Raw genomic sequence first — 21,181 nt, forward strand, 5'->3', positions numbered from 1 at the left:
TCACATGACTGTGACGTCACCGCAGGTCCTCAAGCGATGCCGGCATTCAGAGAGAAGCCGCCGGACAGGTGAATATAAACTTTATTTGTTATTTTATTCTTTTTTTACAGGTAGAATGGTACCCAGGTCTGGATGAGAGTCTCCTCTCCTCCAGAACTGGGTACCATCCGCACATAGAGACGCATAGAAGCCTCTTGTAAAAATGTACAGTCGCGGTTTCTATGCATCTCAATGCAAGTCAATGGCGGGAGTTCCGCTGCGCTTCCGCAAAATTAAATGACATGCTGCGGATTTTTGTACGCAGCATAAATGCTGCGGAAAAATCCGCAGCATGTGCATAGAACATGCGGAATCCCCTTGGGGACCATGGGGTGCGGATTACCTAGCGTTTCACAAGCGTTTATGCTGCGGAAATTCCGCATCAAAAACGCTTGTAATCCGCAACGTGGGCACACAGCCTAAAAGGGGTGTGTAGACTTTTTATATCCACTGTATCCAAACAATGAATACATTAAATATAAAGTGCAGCACTACTATATAGAATATACTTTATAAAACAAAGGTACTTAGCATGGCTGGTGGGCTCACATGAATTGAACAATTTATGAGCTAAGTACATTTATTTTATAAGTAGATTCTATATAGCAGTAAGGCAGATTAAATTTCATGTGCTCTGTGTTTGCATGTTTGTTTTTGGTGGCATATTATTGGAGGTAGTGACTGCCTCCCATATTTTTCTGCGCATTCCTCCTCCCATTAATCTAAAGCTGTTTTTTTAGTTACTACTGAAAGAACTGTCCACATTGTCGTGGTTGGTGGTCACAAACGAATGGCCAGTTTGTGAATAAGTGCCTCAATTTTATAAGCTTAGTGAACATGGCAGTAATGCAGTCTATACTGTATATATTCATTGTTTGCATATACACCCCATAACATTGAAATTGCAACACCATGAAGGGAAAGTCATGAAATTTTGGAAGTCACAGGATGGATAGACGTGTTACTGATCTGCAAATGGTGAAAAAATGGAAACAATATTTTGAAACTCTCTCTACTTATTCAGCATAGAGACTGCGCGCCACATGCTGAAATCCCGGCACTTCCAGCCTCAGCTGCGATCAGTGAGGTTATTAATGGTCGTCTGAGGAAGGTTGTGCTGCTGAATGCACTTGGACAAATCATCAAGATCCACTGCTGGCAGCTTCTGTGTAATCACCAACCAGTGACGTCCCAGATGTGCTCAATAGGATTCAAGTACGGAGACGCTGCAGACCATGGTAGCACGTTTAGGCCACGCAGGCTGCTCACACTAATACAAGCAACATGCTGCCAGGCGTTGTCCTATTGAAAAGCAGCTTCTGGGACACTTTGGAGAAAGGGCTGTACCAGTGGTTTCTCCAAATCATTGTAACATTGAGCTGTTAGTGCACCTGCAATGAAGACTAGAGGAGTCCGGCTACCGTACATTATGCCACCCCATAATCCCAGGAATAGAAACGTTGTGACAATTCCTCGTGAAGGTCTCTTCATGGCGTTGTCCACTTTGTCTTTAGAATCAGGCTGGAATGGTGGTTTATCCTTTTAATCGATGAGTCCCACTTTTGTCTTGGATGAGATCGGAGTCGCCCATACACGGGAGAGGCTTTTCTCTTAGAGAACAAAAGAATCTGCAGTCTGAGATCGGACTTGTCGGATCCTTATCTCCTTTCAGCTCACCATACGCATTAAACTGTCAGCTTAATCTGTCTATATCGGCGGGTTTGGCCAATTTTGGTCTAATGTGTATGAGGACCTTAGGGCTCTTTTTACTTAGTGCTGAATCCTATTTGCATTTTAAATTTGTAGGCTCTTGAGCCAGGAGAGGCTTGTCTGATAGGAAATGTTCCATCAAAGAATAGTCACTTTGCCTTGGCTGGTGGGCTCGGAAGAGTTGGCCAGTTTATACTGTATTTTTAGAAGTATATAATTATTTTTTTTTGGATCACTATTGATTCCATGGTGCTGTACATGTGAGGAGGGTTTATATACATGTAACACATATATAAAATACTGTAAACAGTGACCGATTGGCACAGAGGAGGAGAGGACCCTGTCCTCATGAGCTTACAATCTACAGGGTAATGGGGTAGGAGACAGTAGGTCGGGGGGGTTTCAGCAGCTCCGGTGGCAGTGGGGTCTTTGCAGGCTGTGGTATTTCCTGATTAGATGAGTTTTCAGGTTGCGTCTGAATATTCCAGATGTGGGAGACAAATGGAAGAGTTGAGGCACTGAATTCCACAGGATGGGGGAATCTTAGGAGACTTCTTTAAACAAATTGGGTGAGGAACTTGTGAGCTCAGAAGAGAGAAGGAGGTCTTGTGAGGACCAGACATTACATGTGGGAAGATATCAAAAGATTAGTTTAGGGATATAGGTTAGAGACAGATTATGGATGGCCCTGTAAGTGAATGTTAGTTTCAACTGGATTCGTTGTAGAAATGGAAGCCAGTGAAGTAATTGGCAGAGGGCTGAGGTGGGGGAATAGCATCGTGGATTAATCAGGCAGCGGAGTTAATGATGGACTGTAGAAATGAGTGTTAGCTGCGAGGCCACCGAGAGCGATATTGCAGTAGTTGAGGTGGGAGATGATGAGGGCATCTGCTAACATTTTTGTTGAGTCAGGGTTGAGGAAAGGATGGACTTTGGAAATATTTTTGAATTTTAGGCGGCATGAGGTGGTAAGAGCTTGGATGTGCAATTTGAAAGACAAAGCAGAATGGAGGATTACTCCAAGGCAGCGGACTTCCATTATAGGTGAAAGCGTGATGTAGGTGGTTAAATGAGGTGGCGGAAAGATGATGTGTTCAGTTTTGCCCGTATTGGGCTTTAGGAAGTGTGGTGATGAGGAGGATCATATGGCTGTCACACTGGGATTCTGGACAGCTGTGTATTGGTGGTACTGGAAGTCATGGGACTTTGAGTCATTCTAGGCCAAAGGTATAGATGGAGAAGAGTAGGGGTTGCAGGATAGAGCTTTGATGGACACCAACAGAGAGAGGGCGGGATGATGTGGTCATATGGGAATGGGAGACGCTAAATGTGTGGTTAGTGAGGTATGAGGAGATCCAGGAGAGGGCAAGATCATTAAAGGGGTATTCCCATCTCCAAGATCCTATCCCAATATGTAGTAGGTGTAATAATATCAGCAAATACCTCCAATTAGAAATGTAGTATAGTATTTTTGATTCGCTGTGTCTCTTTCCTCATGTGCAGGCATTGCAGGACCTTAGGTATCCATGGTTACGTCCACTGATAAGGTGACCGTTAGTTAGCTAGCTGCTAGTGGTCGTAACCGTGGATAGCTAAGGTCCTGTATTGCCTGCACATGAGGTAAGTGGCATAGCGAATCAAAAATACTATACTACATTTCTAATTGGTGGTATTGGCTAATATTTTTATTATTACACCTACTTCATGTTGGGATAGGATCTTGGAGATTGGAAAACCCCTTTAATGCCATGAGAAGAGAGGACCTGTAGTAGAAGGAAGTGTCGAAAGCAGAGTATCGATCTATGTGATCTCTGTCTGTTATAGCTGACGTGTTATCTATCTAATCTATGTATCTGTCTGCTGTGAATAGTGAAATATTGAAAGGGACGGTGGAATCGTGTGGCTCTCAGCAGTTAGACCACCACTGATCAGAAAGTGGTGGCTAATCGAAGCCATGTACCTTCAGTATTTGATTTGGAGGACCCCTTCATTTTGTATCCATAAATTACTCACTTGGCACGATGCAAACGTTCTGACTTGTGCTTCATCAGTGACTGAATTTTTTGGTATCAAAATGTTTTATAATGTCTTATAATGCATTTTCTTGTTCTGACCTTCTCACCTTATGGTCCATTTCTCTGCAGGTTGTCTCTCCAACCTTCCCCCAGTGAAGAAAATATCCACTTCATACGAAGAAAGACGGAAGCAAGCTACAGCCATAGTCCTTCTAGGGGTGATCGGGGCTGAATTCGGAGCTGAAATAGAACCGCCCAAACTGTTAACCCGGCCACGAAGTTCCAGCCAGATTCCAGAGGGGTTTGGACTAACCAGTGGTGGATCCAATTACTCACTTGCTCGGCATACATGTAAGTAATATGGGCTGGGCGGTAAAGTGTATACTTAATTGGTGGACATGCATAGATCCTACATACTGGATGTTTTGGACCCTTGACTCCTTCATCTCCAATGCTAGGAGGCAGGAGAGCGTTTTGGTAGCTGATGTTTAATAACTCTACATCTTCAACATAGCAGTTTACCAAGCATTCCTTAACTGATTAAGGACCAGGCTATTTTTTTTTTTTTTATCCCTACCACCCTAAAGTCATAACTTTTTTTTTTTTTATTATTATTGCATTTTGACATGGGGACCATTTGTATTTTCCATGACACCATTTAATATATAATAAAATGTATTGAGTACTGGGAAAATTATAATTTTTAGTAAATATTATTTTTCTCAAAACTAGAAGGAAGTGGGAGACAGACTTGGGAGAGATAAACGACGATAGGTGGGAGTCTATTCTAGAATATATAAGTTATCCATGAGTGAGCCTGGGAGAATGTCACAGCTGTATGTGATCCACAGGGTGTATAGAAACCCTGATATGTTATTTAAAGCAGGGTTGAAGTCTAACTCCGAGTGCCCAAGGTGCTCGCAATCTCAGGCAGACATACTGCATATGCTTTGGCATTGTCCTAGATTGTCCTCGTTATGGATCGTAGTGTTGAACCATATTGGAATGGTGTATAGGTGTATTATCCCTAGGGACCCACTGACATGTATATTAGGGTACGTTGAGGAAATAAAAACAGACAACATGACCAAAATAGCAATTGCGAGATTGTTTATTGCCAGAAAATTGATTGCAAAATATTGGATTAGAGAGGAGCCCCCGTCCAGACGCGAATTCATTGCCCAAACGAACTATATAATTCAACTTGAAAAAAAATATTTACACCAAGAGGAATAAGCAGGAATACTTCCATAAATTATGGCAGCCATGGTTGGATAGGATTAATTAGAGTAACACCTATATATACTACTGTAGAGTAAAACTTTTGGTAAACTGCATGGCGGAGTGGAGAGGGAAGAAGGAAAGAAGAAAAGGGGAAGAGAAGGAAAGAAAAGGAGTAAAGTAGGGACGAAAAGGAGTAAAGTAGGGACGAAAAGGAGTTGAGTAGGGACGAAAAGGAGTTGAGTAGGGAAGGAAAGGAGTTGAGTAGGGAAGGAAAGGAGTTGAGTAGGGAAGGAAAGGAGGAAAGTAGGGAAGGAAAGGAGGAAAGTAGGGAAGGAAAGGAGGAAAGAAGGGTCTCCATGGGGGGGGGTAAGGGAATGGGGGGAACTTACTGTAATATTGTTAAACGAATATTGCCATGTAATATCTGTTCCAAGTTTTATGTTTTAATAAAAATGTATCTGATTAAAAAATATATATATTATTTTTAATTTATATTTAAATTAATAATTGATTAATTGATAATATTTATTATATTTATTATTTTTATATTTATTATTTCCATTAAATTATTATTTTTAATTATTATTTGTGGGGCGAAATGGGTAAGAAAAACAGCAATTCTGCTATTGTGTTTCTGGATTTTGTTGTTATGGATTTCACAGTGCAGTAAAAATTACCTGCTAACTTTTGTTCTTTGGATCAGGGCGGTTACAGCAATACTTTAGAAAAATAAAAAAAACGTAAAAAAAAAATAAATATAATTTATTTAGCCATACCAAGACCCATAACTTTTTTTTATTTAGTCGATGAAGTCTTCTTTTGTAGGATTTTTTTTTTCAGGGTGAGGGTGTTTTTTGGGTATTTAATTCCGCCGTACATACAACTTTTTTGTTCCCTCCTTTGGGAGAGGCGAGATGATCGTAAAATAGCATTTATTTATTAAAATAGCAAGTTTGCTCATGGCAAACCTAAATGTTTTTTTGTTTGTTTTTTTTAAATCATAAAAGCAAAATAAATTGGACTTTTTTTTTTTAATGTGATAAAAAAAGAAATGTAAACTTTTTTTTTTTTTTTTTTTTTTTTTTAATTAATGGGAAACTGAACCTGCATACACTGATGCCTTCATTAGATCTTGGGCTGCCATAATCAGCCATCGCCCATACTCCTTTCCCCCTAATTGTTTACGGGTTGGAGGGCATTGTGTGACAGAGGACATCCCTCAAACCTACTTCTGATCACCTTAGATGCCATGATTAATGTTGACCGCAGCGTCTAATAAGTGATAGGAGCTCTTGCTTACCAGCGTGCGTCAGGTTTATCATGCAACCACCACTCGTCTTGCACGGACTAGTTCCAAATTCTGAGCCCGTTCTCTCGCTCTCTCACAAAAATGGATTTATTTTTTTTTTTGCAAAAAGGCCACTAGCTTTAGGATGTAGACTAGGCCCAATACCATTTTCTTGTCTTCCACTACATTCCCTCCTGTCCTCCAAGCTCAAGCGGTGACCATCTTGCAGTATCATGGCTGGAATGTTCTTCCAAGGTTTACCCGAAGGCGTAGTTAGGCTCATGAGGGAGCCAAGGACTTGGCCGAATCTCCTGATCTTTCCATCAGTAGCACTGTGGTAGCCTAGGCTTTGTCAGGTCGGCAGCCTTTCTTTATCTGTGCCACTTGCTCTTTTAATTTCAAGCTCATAAAGTTGTGCGGATTAAATGGAGCGTCCTGACATTTCTAATCTCCCCGGCTCACAAGATGCGGCAAGCCATAGAAGTCTCCGCTGTTTGTTCTCATTCGTGGGGGTTGATTGACAGCCGCTGATTGCTGTTCACATGTGTCATAACATTATTATATGAGGATACAATCCGGAGCGCGGTTCGGCCCCTCTGACGGCTCTGACATTTTTCTATATAAACTAAACACTGGTTCAAAATGACTTTACACCGTGTCAGAGAGTACAGGAAAAATGACAGAGAGATGTCTCTTTACAGAACAGGAACGCTTTAATTTTACTGTGTGATCTCCAAATGCCTCAATCACAAGTTCTAGGAGGACATCTTCACCCCTACGTCGGTGACATCCTACCAATCTAGTAGGGTAAGATGGTAAAATTGTGTTCCCAAAGTTTTGAGATTTTGGTTACGTAGCTATTCATGTGTATACTGAAGAGTCTCTGTCACTTCATATGTAAAATGTACTCATTGTACTCAAGTGACTGTTCAGAATAAGCTGTTGTGTATGTACATGAGAAGTATCACGATTTCTGGCCATTATATAACTAAATTACTGCATTTAACCCCTATACTCTAATGTTCAGTTGTCTCTGAGCTGGTGGGTGCTGACCAGCTTCTATTTTATTATTATTAATTTATATAGCGGCATTGATTCCATGGTGCTGTACATAAGAAGGGGTTACATACCATATACAGATATCATTTACAGTAAACAAACTAACAATGATAGACTGGTACGGAGGGAAGAGGACCCTGCCCTTGCGGGCTTACATTCTACAGGAATGGAGGAGGAGACAGTAGGTTGAGGAGTTGCAGTAGCTCAGGTGTTGTTGAGGTGGCAGCAAGCAAGGTCCTGGCAGTCTGTAAGCTTGTTTGAAGATATGGGTTTTCAGGTTCCGTCTGAAGGATCCAGGTGTGTTGGATAATCGGATGTGTTGAGGCACATAATTCCATAGGACGGGGGATATTCGGGAGCTTCTATGTTGTCTCCCTTACACAGTACACACAGACATGAAGGATTCCTGCTCTTCTTTTCTCTGTGTAGGACATGTTCAGAGTAATCGGCAGCATGCTGTGAATTATAAAGCAGTAGTGAGCTGTGTAACTGTGAATCCAGCTCTGGGGAGAGAGAAGTTTCAGCACCATCTGTGCGTTTGTGCCTTTCTCGTTTACTCTTCTTCTCCCCCTCCCAATTTTTGTTAGCACAGTTGCCACTATGTAGGCTTGAAAAGGTGTTTCTACATTTTGACATTTATGGCATCTCCATAAATCCCTGAAAAATGCACATCTCAAATAACTCCACAATGGGTGCCCCCCGATCCTCGGCATAAATCTTTGAGTCCCACAAATTGTGAATACTATAGCATATGGTTCAGCTTTTCCTACTAGCGGGCTTTCTTGAAGACGTTTGATCAGGTTAGGAGTGGATGTTCACATCGTTGGAGCTAGGGGAGATGAATGAACCACTAGACCACCAGATAGACCACTAGGGACAAAAATAACAGCCCAGAAAATATAGAGGTCGTCCAGCTTCACAATCACAATAAATACTTTATTCTCAGTGTGAACGAGTACAAAGAGATCAGTGTAGTTAAAAGATCAATTAAATTAAGAATCCATCCACGCGTTTCAGGTAAGTATACCCTTAGTCGTGATATATTGCAGATCTAGTGAACAGCATGCCGTCAATTCTGTGCACATCTTTTCTGCCACATGTGGATCAGGTATTTAAAAGCCTCATTATACATGTGTTGTAGATTTCTATAAATTTTCCTTATTGAAAGTATTGCACATTGTCAGGGCTTGTTCACATGAGCGATAGATGCTGGAAAATGCACAAATTAGAGTACAAACGGGGTGGACAAAACTTCATAAAATCCCATCCAAGTGCTGCCGAAAATATCTGCATTGGATTTTCTCTCCGCAGAATTCACAGCGAATACCCACACAGTTAAGCATCGCTTTCCTTACCAAATACGTCCCTTATAAACAATTCCTTGGAGTATATTCACATGTAGTAGAAATGCTGCAGGTTTTTCTATTAGGCGTAAAATCTGCAATATGTAACGTAGCTAAAAAGCAGAGGAGACTTTAGTGCTAGATCTATACAGTTTTTTTTGGTAGTCAAAACAGCTAGTTTTCTAGTGGAATCCTAGTTCTTATTTTAGTGGAATCTTAAGGAAACTTTATGATTTGGGGAGTTTTTGGAGGAGTTTTTCGATTCCTGAAGATTGTTTTTTTTTTTACCTAAAATGTTTTTTTGTTGCTTTTTTTGCAGCATTTTTATTGGACAGTGGTTTGTTTGGATCACGGCTGCTACAAAGAAGTGACTTGCACTTTCTTTTTTTTTCACTACCAGGTATTTAAAAAAAAAAAAAGCTCAAAAGAATGAATATATGAACAGCAAAGTAGTTTGACAATAGAAACGGATTGGAAGTTTCTGTAAAGTTTTTTTGTCAATTTTTAAGGCTTTTTTTTTTTTTTTTTGTGAGGAGCGGACATGCTCCAAAAGACTCCAATTCTTCATCCAGTGGAAGAATATATGCATGTTTCTGCGGATTTTCCTGCACAGGGTGAAATTCACAGCAGATTTTGCAGTAGAAATTGTGACGTATTTTCCGTTGCATAAGTTCATACCCTTATAATCCCAAACATCACAAAATGAAACATAACTATTACGGCTTTGTAGGTTTTGTGCATTGATTTGTAGAACGGAGATCCCATGACTATCCTTGGCATTATGTTTTATCTCTATGTCACTGACTATGCTGCCACATGTTGCAGTCGACAGACGGTGCGTAGATAAGAAAAATGACGCTGGCCGCTGCTCTGGCAATCATTCGGTGACTCATCCAGTAGCAATAAATCAATGACTCACCAACATCTTCTGCAAAGTTCTCTTCTTCCAACTCCTTGACCCGTCATGTATATATTAATGTGCAATAATTAAGATTGATGTAAGAGCTGCCCAAGTAGAAGACGAAATGCTTCATGTTGGAAGGAATCGACCATTATATGGTAAAGCGCCCAATGACTGTAAACATGGCACTTTCCTAGGATGCCATAGGTCACAGTATAAAATTTCTAATGTGCCCCGGTCACCTGTAATCGCCATTAGTGTAAAATGTCTATGATTCACAGCAGTTCAGACCATAGAAACCACCTCTTGAGGAGCCGGGCCACCATGTGCTGCCGAGAGTGACGAGTAAAGATCTCTTATCCTCCGATGTGACACTCACTCCGAAGTCCAACGCTTAAGGTCCTCTTACAGTGAAAGGTTATCGTGAACGAGCATTCCCAGAACAGCTGACCATCCGAAGAACGAGCAAAACGTGCGGCTGAAATGATTTTTTGAAGCTTGCTCAAAAATCATTGTTCTCGGAGGCACATTCATCATGTGTAAACAGGACTTGTGCTGCGGAGAAGAATGGCAGTCCATGCGCACTGATCTATTACAGATCGTAAAGCGCACATTGATTAGCCTGCCTGGGTAAACAGGCTTTCAAACGACTGCTGATCGGTAAATATTTAGTGCCGCCTGTTGGTTTGTGTAAATGGATCTTCACTCTGAAAGTGACATCAGTCCAAGAACTGTGTGATGGGATCTTCATGGTATGGGTTTCCATAGAGGAGGAGCTATGTGCATGCCTTACATCACCAAACACAATGCCAGCTGTCAACTGGAGTGGTGTAAAGCGCGTTGTCAGTGGACTCTGGAGCAGTGAAAATGTGTTCTATGAAAGATCAATATGGTCTCACGGATGAATCTGGGTTTGGTGGTTGACTTGAGAGCACTACCTACAGGAATGTATAGTGTCTACTGTAAAATGTGGTAGAAGAGGGGTAAAGACAGGGCTCTTATCAGTCCTACATAATCACAATGCCTTACACCAAGCATCAGCAGTTTCCAGAGCAGTTCTCCTCCTCATCCCTATCACTTTTTTGAGCTGTGTACTTGCCTCAAAGTCACTGTTATCTGTATGGGTTAATAGTGATAACAGTGTAGACTCTGAACAAACACTGCCAATCCTTTAATGTGTAGTAGCAGGATGAAGCTAGTCACCAGAGCTGTCACTCAAGGAAGAGCTCTGCCCTCCAAGCAACTAGGAAGCAAGGGGACTGCAGAGCTGTGAGCTGCTCAGGAGACATCTTGAGAATACCCTTTTAAGGATGCATCCAATTTTCGTTCTTGCTTTTTCATTTTTGTCATCCTTTCTTCCAAGAGTCATAATTTTTTTTTCCATCGACACAGCCGTATGAGGACTTGTATTTTTCGGGAGAAGTTGTAGTTTTGAATGATAATTTTAAAGTATTTATTTTACCAAATTCTTTACTGAACAACTGGGGAAAAAATCCAAGTGTTGGTGAAATGGTGTTAAAAATACAACTCATCCAATGTTTTTTCAGCACAGTCTTTATGGTGTTCATTGCGCTGTAAAATTGATATGGGAACATGGTTCTTCAAGTCAGTGTATCAAAATTGTATTTTTTTTTGCTGTTTTATTCCCATAAAATTGTTTTTTCACCTTTTTTGTTTGACCCATAACTTATTTTAAAAAATTTTTTCCATCTATGGAGCTGTACGAAGACCTTTTTTTTCTGTGCCAATCTAAATGTTTTAATGGTACTATTTTTGGGGTACATGCAATGTTTTTATCGCTTATAGCCACAGACAGGGCAGAGTGCCTGTGTTGACCCCTGTTAAATTACCAAAAATGCCTACATTTGGCACGTGAGCATCACAACTGATCCATGGAGCAATGGAAGGATATGGCCTGGTCTGAGGAATCACGTTTTACGTCATGTGAAGGTTGCACTATGGAAGAAAACCTGCGGAGGAAGAAGAAAACCTGCGGACGAAGTTTGATGGAGCAATGTTCTGCTGGGAAACCTCGGGTTCTCACATCATGTAGATGTGACTGTATCATCTACTTAAAGGATTGTCTAGGGTTCTTGTCTTCAGTCACTCTGTGAATTCTCACAGCGCACAGTGTGCATGCTGTCAGGATTCTCCAGTGCTGAAAGTGGGCAGATCCAGGACCACAAGTACACTATTTGCATACATATGGTCACGTGCTAACTAGACGTGCGCGACTTCATTCAATACAAGTGAATTGACCAAGACCGGACAAGTCTAGTGGGAAGGTGGCCTGAAGTATGCAAATTGCATACTTTCGGTTACATTACTACCTGCTCCCATCACCGGAGAATCTTGACAGCGTGCCATGCACACAATGTGAGGATTCACAAGTCTGCAGTCACGTAGAGTGACTACAGACTTGTACTCCAGGGCTGGATAGCCCCTTTAAGCTTTGTAGAAACCAAGTGCCCCCTTCATGGCAGTTGGATTGCCTCTTTTGGCACGATAATGTCCCTGCCGCACTGCAAAAACTGTCCCAAGAATGGAGGGAACATGACAGAGATGATGACTTGTCTCCAAGTTCCCCAGATCTCAATCCTATCGATGCAGTGTTTTTTGGAAAAACAAGTCCGATTGAGGCCGCAATGACCAATTAACAGGACATAAAAGATCTGCTGCTAATGTCTTGGTGCTTGATACCGCAGGAAACCATCAGAGGTTTTGCGGATTCCAGGCCAGGACGGGTCACAGCTGTTCCTGCGGAACGAGAGGACCCGGACAATATTAGGTCGGGTGATTTAATGCCACAGCTGATTGATAAGGCCAAATACAAGGATGTTCCGTTCCTTCTATATAATGAAATAACTGTGATGTAAAGCTCATTTGCAGCCTCAGAAAAGAATTGATCTTGCTTTCAGTTTTGATTTTCCACGCTCAGATGTTGAAAGAAAGAAATATTGCATTGTTAGTTGTTCCGCGCTTACAGGAGAAAAACCGCAGCTGCAACATTATGGCCATTTTTTTTTTCTTTTTGTGGCGGAGGTTCTGTAAATTTACTTCTTTTTTTTTTTTCGTTCCGGAAGATTATAAAACTTTTATCACGATTAATTGTTATAGTGATGATATTGGTTATAGGGCAATGGTTTCAGTGCTCGCTAGAGTCTCCAACTTGTAGCTTTTCAACTATTGCGAAAACTTACCGTACTTCCCAGGAATTTTTCTTCTGGAATTCATTCTGGGGTTCGAGGGGTTTTTTTTTGGTGGTTGTTGTTGTTGTTGTTGTTGTTGTTGTTGTTGTTGTTGTTGTTTTGCTCTGATTTGAGATCTGATTTTTTTTTTTATTACTGTTCTTTAGGTTTCATTTATTTCCAGGTCTGGTCTATGTTTTAAAGGGGAACTGTCCACTTTCCCAACATGTCTGTCTTTAGTAAATACAAGTTGAAATCAGAAGTTTACATACACTATATAAAAAGACACATATGCATGTTTTTCTCAATATCTGACATGAAATCAGAATAAACCTTTCCTGTTTTAGGTCACTTAGGAATACCATAATGTTAAATATTTGCCAAATTCCAGAATAATGAGAGAGAGAGAATGTTTTAAGGCATTTTTATTACTTACTGCAAAGTCAAAAGTTTACATACACTAAGATTACTATGCCTTTAAACAATTCTGGACTGCCCATATGATGATGTCATGTGTTTGAAAACTTCTAATAGGGTTTTTGGCAACATCTGAGTTAATTAGAGACACACCCGTGTATGTATTTTAATGCACACCTGAAACACACTGTTTCTTTGTGTAGCTTCATGGGAAAGTCTAAAAAAATCAGCCAAGATATCAGGAAGAGAATTGTGGACTTGCGAAAGTCTGGCTCATTCTTGGGTACAATTTCAAGATACCTGAAGGTGCCTCGTTCATCTATTACAAACAATTATACGCAAGTACAAACAAGATGGGAATGTCCAGCAGTCATACTGCTCAGGAAGGAGAACTGATCACGTCATGGGCGCGCTGATGGGTTCCTGGAATGACACGTCCCCATGCTGCGCCTGTAAAATGCTGCTGTCAATTCTTTTCATACGTAAGTAAAGGAGAGAGAGAGAGGGAAGTATAATTTCTCTATCAGATTAGAGGGTTTGTATTTTTTATTTTTTTTTATTTGTTGGCTTGAAGATACATAGATCTGTATACATAAAACACCTGGAATTTTTTTGTTGTAGCTTGTTTTATCTCTAATTTTGGTGTATTGCAGCAGTAAAAATGTGGAAATGGTATTTGGCCTGTGGCATGGTACAGGCAGTGGTAGCAAGGCTCGAAGTCGTCACTTTAAAGACGTATTCCTTTCTACTTAAAAAGGACCTGTCAGTAGGTCAAAGGTGGTCCGTTTTTGCTAATATTTTTTTTCCCACTGTTCCCCTGAGTAATCCATTTTTAGTTTTAGATTTTTCCAGTATCTTTTTAAATCTTCTATATGGTTCCAGAGATATGGGCCTTTTTATTTAGTGATGATGTTTATGGTCTTTACAAGGGAGGGGGGGCTCATAGGATTCTTCGGGGGCGTGTCTTTAGACTGTTTTGCATTATTACCCTATGAACCATAAAAAGTAGCACTTAATAAAGGCCCATAACTTTGGAACTGTATGGCGGATTTAAAAAAAATAAATAAATACTCGAGATGCAGTGGAAGTAAAATAGGAGAAAAAAACTGGACAATTTAGACCTGGTGGCAGGTGCTCTTTATTTCCTGGACAGGTGACAATTGTTAGAGCTCTGCGTGTCTCAGTACTTACCTTACCACAACAGTGTTGAATGGAGCAACTGATTGCGCGTATGCTCCGCTGCTCAGTTCTAAGTCCATTACACAAACCAAGAGCACTGTGCTGCACGCCCAGCTATCCTCACCTGTATCAAAAACTTAGAAGTGCTTTTCAGAGCGCATGTGCGACCCACTGCTCTATTCCACTGGCTTTGGGCTTGTGGTAAAAGAAAAATGGAGGGTAAAAGTACCCCAATTTTAGGAGGTATTAATTATTACTTATGGAGTGGATGGGTTGTGATTAGGGATGAGCGGACCCCTGGATGGTCGCGTTCGACCAAACTTTTCTCTAAAGTTTGGTTCGGGTGCCAGAACTGTACCCGAACCCCATGGCAGTCAATGGGGACCCGAACTTTGGTGCTGTAAAATGATTGTAGTAAGGGTTAGGGGGTGTCTCTCTCTTTCTCTATGTTTCTCTCGGAACTCCTTCCCGGAATTCCAAACACTAAAACGGACTTCCAGAAGGAGTTTGCAGTTCGGGTTTACTCATCTCTAGGGGTGATTTATGTACAGAGGAATACCCCCTTAATCTATTCTCTGGATTAACTTCACCCCCAAATCACCCTGTCACCAAAAGCATGTCGAGAATATGATTGAGAGGAGAAGGAAGTGAGAACATCAAGATTTGTTTTTTTTTTATATAAAAGGTCTTCTGTTGTTAACCAGCACAGTGTTAAAGCCAGGTGGGATTTACCAATAACCGGCAGCCGTCCCACCCCGTCCTCCACCCCTGAAATTAATTCATTTTTTTTCTCAAGCTATCCTCTTGAATTGCGACCTCGGAGCGCATACTTTACAGTTCACCCCCCCCCCAATTCATCACCAAACTCCAGAGCCTTGGCCCCGTTGTGCGGTAGTTTCAACCCACAGCAGTTCACAAGCAGCCATGGCTCTGTTTCCCGTGACGTAGTCCTCCCCCGGAGGCATGAAAGGACTGTGTGCATAAATAAATAACCATAAGCGTGCACTCCATCCGTCTACATTATTACAGCCCCATAATCATTTTAGATTAGCACTACCTGGCCCGGTCCCACCACAACCACCGGTTATCATTACCCTCCATCATCCTTCAGCATTTTCCCGTTTGCACATTCTATAATCACGTCGTAAAGGATAAAACCCCCTCGAATTAACCCGCAGCTGTTAAGGCAGGTTAATGCAGTCGTTGGCCAGTGTAGCAGAGCTGACGCGTATTGGAAAATATACATTAGCCGAGGCCCCCACTTGTCCTGTACCAGATAATGGACTGAGAGGTTAAAAGCAAGGAGTGCGCCGCTCCAATCGGCAGAGCTTTTTTTTTTTTTTTTTTCCTTTTCGGCCGGGCTAATTACTTCGTTACTGCTCGGACTCTAATGTGACATGTTTATTGCCTTAACTAACAACTCATTAGGTCCCTTGATGTTTTTGTCAATATTAATTCCTTCATTTAAGCCAAGTCAAAGTTTAAACAAAGATGTCCGGACTGAGAAGTGGGCAGAATTGCCAGCAGATTCTTAATGCGGTTCCACTCTTGAGACTGGCTACCTTCTGCAAATGGCAAGGCATATGAAGCCGTTGAGCTTCCCGGGGCCTAACGGCGCTGGCTGTTGCCGGTAATCTGATGTCCTAGAACGACTGACATTTCGGGACTCGCCCAATCATCTCTTATGTGCATTCCAACATCTTCTTGCGTTGATATAGATTTCATTTGATACAGATATTTCATATATTTTGAAATCCATCCTAAAATACGGCCCGATGAGAAGATATCTTTGAGGGCTTTGTTGCTTGCTTCCTCAACGATGTTCCCATCTCAGAAACTGATCACATCACTTATTGAAAGTTGGGTGTCCAACTCCTTAAACCCCCAACCAATTCTGAACATTTAGGGGCCAGCTCATGCTCCTCTACACAAAGGCATTCTCAGCTGCACACTCCATTCACGTTTAAGGGGTCTCCCACTGATTTTTATTGGCCATCTTAATGGGTCAGTGAAAAAAAATGATGCTCACCTACTGGACTGCTCCAGACTGCTATGTACAGTGCCTACAAGTAGTATTCAACCCCCTGCAGATTTAGCTGGTTTGATAAGATGCAAATAAGTTAGAGCCTTCAAACTGCATACGAGAGTAGGTTTTATGAACAGAAGCATAAATCTTACAAAGCAAAAAGTTATGTTGCTCAGTTGAATTTTATTAAATTTTAAACATAAAAGTGTGGGTCAATTATTATACAACCCCTATGTTTAATATTTTGTGGAATAACCCTTGTTTGCAATTACAGCTAATAATCGTCTTTTATAAGACCTGATCAGGCCGGCACAGGTCTGTGGAGTTATCTTGGCCCACTCCTCCATGCAGATCTTCTCCAAGTTATCTAGGTTCTTTGGGTGTCTCATGTGGACTTTATTCTTGAGCTCCTTCCACAAGTTTTCAATTGGGTTAAGGTCAGGAGACTGACTAGGCCACTCCAACACCTTGACTTTTTCCCTCTTGAACCAGGCCTTGGTTTTCTTGGCTGTGTGCTTTGGGTCGTTGTCTTGTTGGAAGATGAAATTACGACCCATCTTAAGATCCTTGATGGAGGAGCGGAGGTTCTTGGCCAAAATCTCCAGGTAGGCCGTGCTATCCATCTTCCCATGGATGCGGACCAGATGGCCAGGCCCCTTGGCAGAGAAACAGCCCCACAGCATGATGCTGCCACCACCATGCTTGACTGTAGGGATGGTATTCTTGGGGTCGTATGCAGTGCCATCCAGTCTCCAAACGTCACGTGTGTGGTTGGCACCAAAGATCTCGATCTTGGTCTCATCAGACCATAGAACCTTGAACCAGTCTGTCTCAGAGTCCTCCAAGTGATCATGAGCAAACTGTAGACGAGCCTTGACATGACGCTTTGAAAGTAAAGGTACCTTACGGGCTCGTCTGGAACGGAGACCATTGCGGTGGAGTACGTTACTTATGGTATTGACTGAAACCAATGTCCCCACTGCCATGAGATCTTCCCGGAGCTCCTTCCTTGTTGTTCTTGGGTTAGCCTTGACTCTTCGGACAAGCCTGGCCTCGGCACGGGAGGACACTTTCAAAGGCTGTCCTGGCCGTGGAAGGCTAACAGTAGTTCCATAAGCCTTCCACTTACGGATGATGCTCCCAACAGTGGAGACAGGTAGGCCCAACTCCTTGGAAAGGGTTTTGTACCCCTTGCCAGCCTTGTGACCCTCCACGATCTGGTCTCTGATGGCCTTGGAATGCTCCTTTGTCTTTCCCATGTTGACCATGTCTGAGTGCTGTTCACAAGTTTGGGGAGGGTCTTAAATAGTCAGAAAAGGCTGGCAAAAGAGATCTTTAATCCACACATGTGAAGCTCATTATTCTTGGTGCCTGAACTACTTCTTAATACTTTTGGGGGACCAAACAGAATTCTTGTGGTTTGAGGGGTTGAATAATAAATGACACTCTGAATTAACTTTTAACGTTTTTAAAAAAAAAATAAATAAATAAATTTGCTGCAGTGCATTTCCCACTTCCAGGCTGATCTACAGTACAAATGTCACAATGCCAAGTTAATTCCGCATGTGTCAACCAGCTAAATCTGCAGGGGGTTGAATACTACTTGTAGGCACTGTACATCAAGTACCATCAATATCTCTGAAGATGGATTTGTAACCTTGAGATTGTCGATATTTTTCAAAAATTTTGGTTCTCAAGTCCTCAGACAGTTCTCTTTTTTTCCTGTTTTTTTTTTGTGTTGTTCCAATACACACAAAGGAAATGAACATATGTATAATAAAACGTGTAATTGCAATAATTTTCTGGGAGAAATACTACAATTTTTTTTTTAACAATACTTCTTATTGATTTTATACAATACAATACATTTAGTTTACAAGCTCTCAGATTTTCTTTTATTCCATTTTCAAATTGAGAGGATCACAAACTGAGTAATTAAAATAAAAAAGAAACAGTTTATATTTTCCCAACTACCCTCCCTTTGCCCAGACATGCAGGATATATTATTTATAATTCCATTGTTCACTTCTATTCTAACCAATGTAACCCTTCGAATAAAATACTTCATTTTCTGGAACAATTTCAAGGGCGCCACCACTTTTGGCCATGACTGTATGTCCTAATGACGTACTGTCACTTACTAAGAGTGGAATATTCCATTATGATGTAGGATACATCGATAATCACATAGATGGATAGATAAACTATAGAAACAAAAGCATGTGCCCCCCTCCATGTTCCACCTCCAGGAGCTTTTCTGACCTCCCATTCTTTATCATAGACATTAATGTTATTATTATTTATTATTATAGCGCCATTTATTCCATGGCACTTTACATGTGAAAGAGGGGGTATACTTAGCAAAAACAATTACAATAATCTTGAGTAAAAACGCAACGGCCAACTGGTACAGAAGGAGAGAGGACCCAGCCCGCGAGGGCTCACAATGGATTATTCCCCCTCTGCAGATATAACGCCTCCCGCTCTTCTGGGAAGGATTCCTACAAGATTTTGGAGGCATCTGTGGGAATTTTTGCCCCTTCATCCAGAAGATCATTCAGGAGGAGAAACAGGCCAGATGTTATACACCGGGGGGGCGAGGGGTTGGGTATTATACACCAGGGGTTGTGGGGGTGAAGGTTATACGTCAGGGGGTATAGGGGGGCAGGATGTTATACACTGGGGGACAAGGGAGTGGATGTTAGAGACAGGGGTTCAAGGGGTCAGATGTTATACGCAAGGGACGAGGGGCTGGATTTTATACATCGGGGGCATTAGGTTATACACTGGGGGACAATGGTGCTAGATGGTATGCACCAGGGACGAGAGGCCAGATTTAGTGGCAGTGGGCTTGTAGGACGTGTGGCTCAGGACTTTTCTCAGTAAAGTAGGTGTGAGCGACACGTTGCGGTCTTCCTTGCAGGCTTCCGTAGACCTGCCGCCGGTGTTCTGCCATCTGTAGTCGGTGAAGTGTTATAATTTGTTGCTCCATTTATCACCACATTTGGATTTGTAGCCACTTATTACTAATTCATTGCGCTGGCTGCAGTCGTATGAATCATCATACAGTTCAGCACAATTGAAGGCAATGTAATAAGTAATCCCATATGAACACATTAGTCATTTAAGCAATTCATTACATTGCGTTCTGCTTGTTACGTTGCTGCCTGCCCTCCCGCCATCCCCCGTTATCTGCGCACACGCGCCCGAGCAGTTGCACAATTTCCTTGTGGCCACAATACCGCATTGCAAAGCCAAATTAAAGAAAAATCTGCGCACTCCTCTGCCTCCGAGATCCAGAGCTTTGTTCATCGCCTCTCGCTGCTCCTCACAGTATTGATTTTGCGGACTGCTGAGTTTTGAAGGATTCAGATATCTCTTACGAGACTGCACAAGATTTGCAGGAATGTGGATTTGCATTCTTAAAGGCATTGCTCCATAGTGGACATTTATCACCTGTCCATTGTGGCACAACGCTAGAACCCCTTGACGACCTCCGATGAAAATGTGCATGTTTATCCCGGCGAGATCGCAGGTTTTTTCGGTGCACTGTCATAAGTCGTGGAGTGTTTTCTAAGTGGATACAGATGTATTTGATATAGGGGTTTTCCAAGATTAGAAAAAGGTCACTTTTTTTTTTTTTCTTTAAAAAAAAAAAACTGTTCTTGTCTCTATGTAGTTATTGCAGCTAAAGAGTCAAACTTTCAGGTCGGCAGGTGATCCTAAGGGTTGGCCAAGAATGTCTAATATTGCATAACCCCTTGAAAAAAGGGCACTAGAGATTTTACCAACAAGTTGCTTTCCAGCACGGCTTCCATTAGGCTAGGGCCACTTATTGGTCACACAGTTGAGGTTTCCATGAATGAAAACAAATCATCAAAAGGGTTATTCTCATTTTTCTATCTTCAGGAGTGCACTGCTCCCCAGTCTCCTGGTTTCCTTCTTGCCGGGGAGAGGTGTGCTCCTGATGACTGACTGTTTTTGACCAATTACGAGGAAAAACTGGAAAAAACAGGAAGCGCGATAGGGTCTTATATGGGTAAAAAGTGGATATTACTGCACAATTTTTGCTCGCCTTGTAGGGTTGTGTGAACACAACCACTAATGAAGCTTAGGCTGCTGCAGACCCATGAGGAGAGAGGAAACTGGAAAAGAATGGGATAACCTACACTGCCGTCAATAATGAAGAGAAGATCCAAATCCATAGAAGTGCTGTTTAATAGTCAACGCGTTTCAAAGTATACAACTTCTTCATCAGGTTCACTATGGCTTGTCCTGATGAAGAGGTTGTATACTTCGAAACGCGTTGACTATTAAACAGCACTTCTTTGGATTTCGATCTTCTCTTCATTATTGATGGCAGCGCAGGTAACATAGTTTTTAAGGTTGAAGGAAGACTAAGTCCATCTAGTTCAACCCATAGCCTAACATGTTGATCCAGAGGAAGCCAAAAAAAAACCCCATGTGGCAAACACTAAGCTCCACATTGGGGAAAAAAATTCCTTCCCGACTCCATACGACAATCAGACTAGTTCCCTGGATCAACGCCCTATCAAGGAATCTAGTATTTATAACCTGTAATATTATACTTTTCAAGAAAGGCATCCATGCCCTTCTTAAATTTTAACAGTGAATCCCTCATTACAACATCATGCGGCAGAGAGTTCCATAGTCTCACTGCTCTTACAGTAAAGAATCCCCGTCTGTGATTATGATTAAACTTCTTTCCTCCAGACGTAGAAGATGCCCCCTTGTCCCCGTCTCTGGCCTCAGAGTAAAAAGATCAGTAGAA

The 21,181-nt window shown here is 41.7% G+C and overlaps 1 protein-coding gene across 9 annotated transcripts in view; it reads left to right on the forward strand.

Annotated features, from left to right (window-relative positions):
• The window catches only part of WDR7 (WD repeat domain 7), a 414,768-nt gene that overhangs the window by 212,536 nt on the left and 181,051 nt on the right, over window positions 1-21,181 (forward strand). For all 9 annotated transcript variants that reach the window (XM_073680963.1, XM_073680990.1, XM_073680974.1 and 6 more), the window contains one exon: window positions 3,894-4,115. In XM_073680963.1, the coding sequence (XP_073537064.1) occupies window positions 3,894-4,115 (222 nt within the window). The remainder of the gene's footprint in view (window positions 1-3,893; window positions 4,116-21,181) is intronic.

Source organism: Phyllobates terribilis, unplaced genomic scaffold (assembly GCF_046119375.1).
Source record: "Phyllobates terribilis strain yellow unplaced genomic scaffold, ASM4611937v1 Scaffold_1__5_contigs__length_1240528914, whole genome shotgun sequence".
Lineage (NCBI taxonomy): Eukaryota > Metazoa > Chordata > Amphibia > Anura > Dendrobatidae > Phyllobates > Phyllobates terribilis.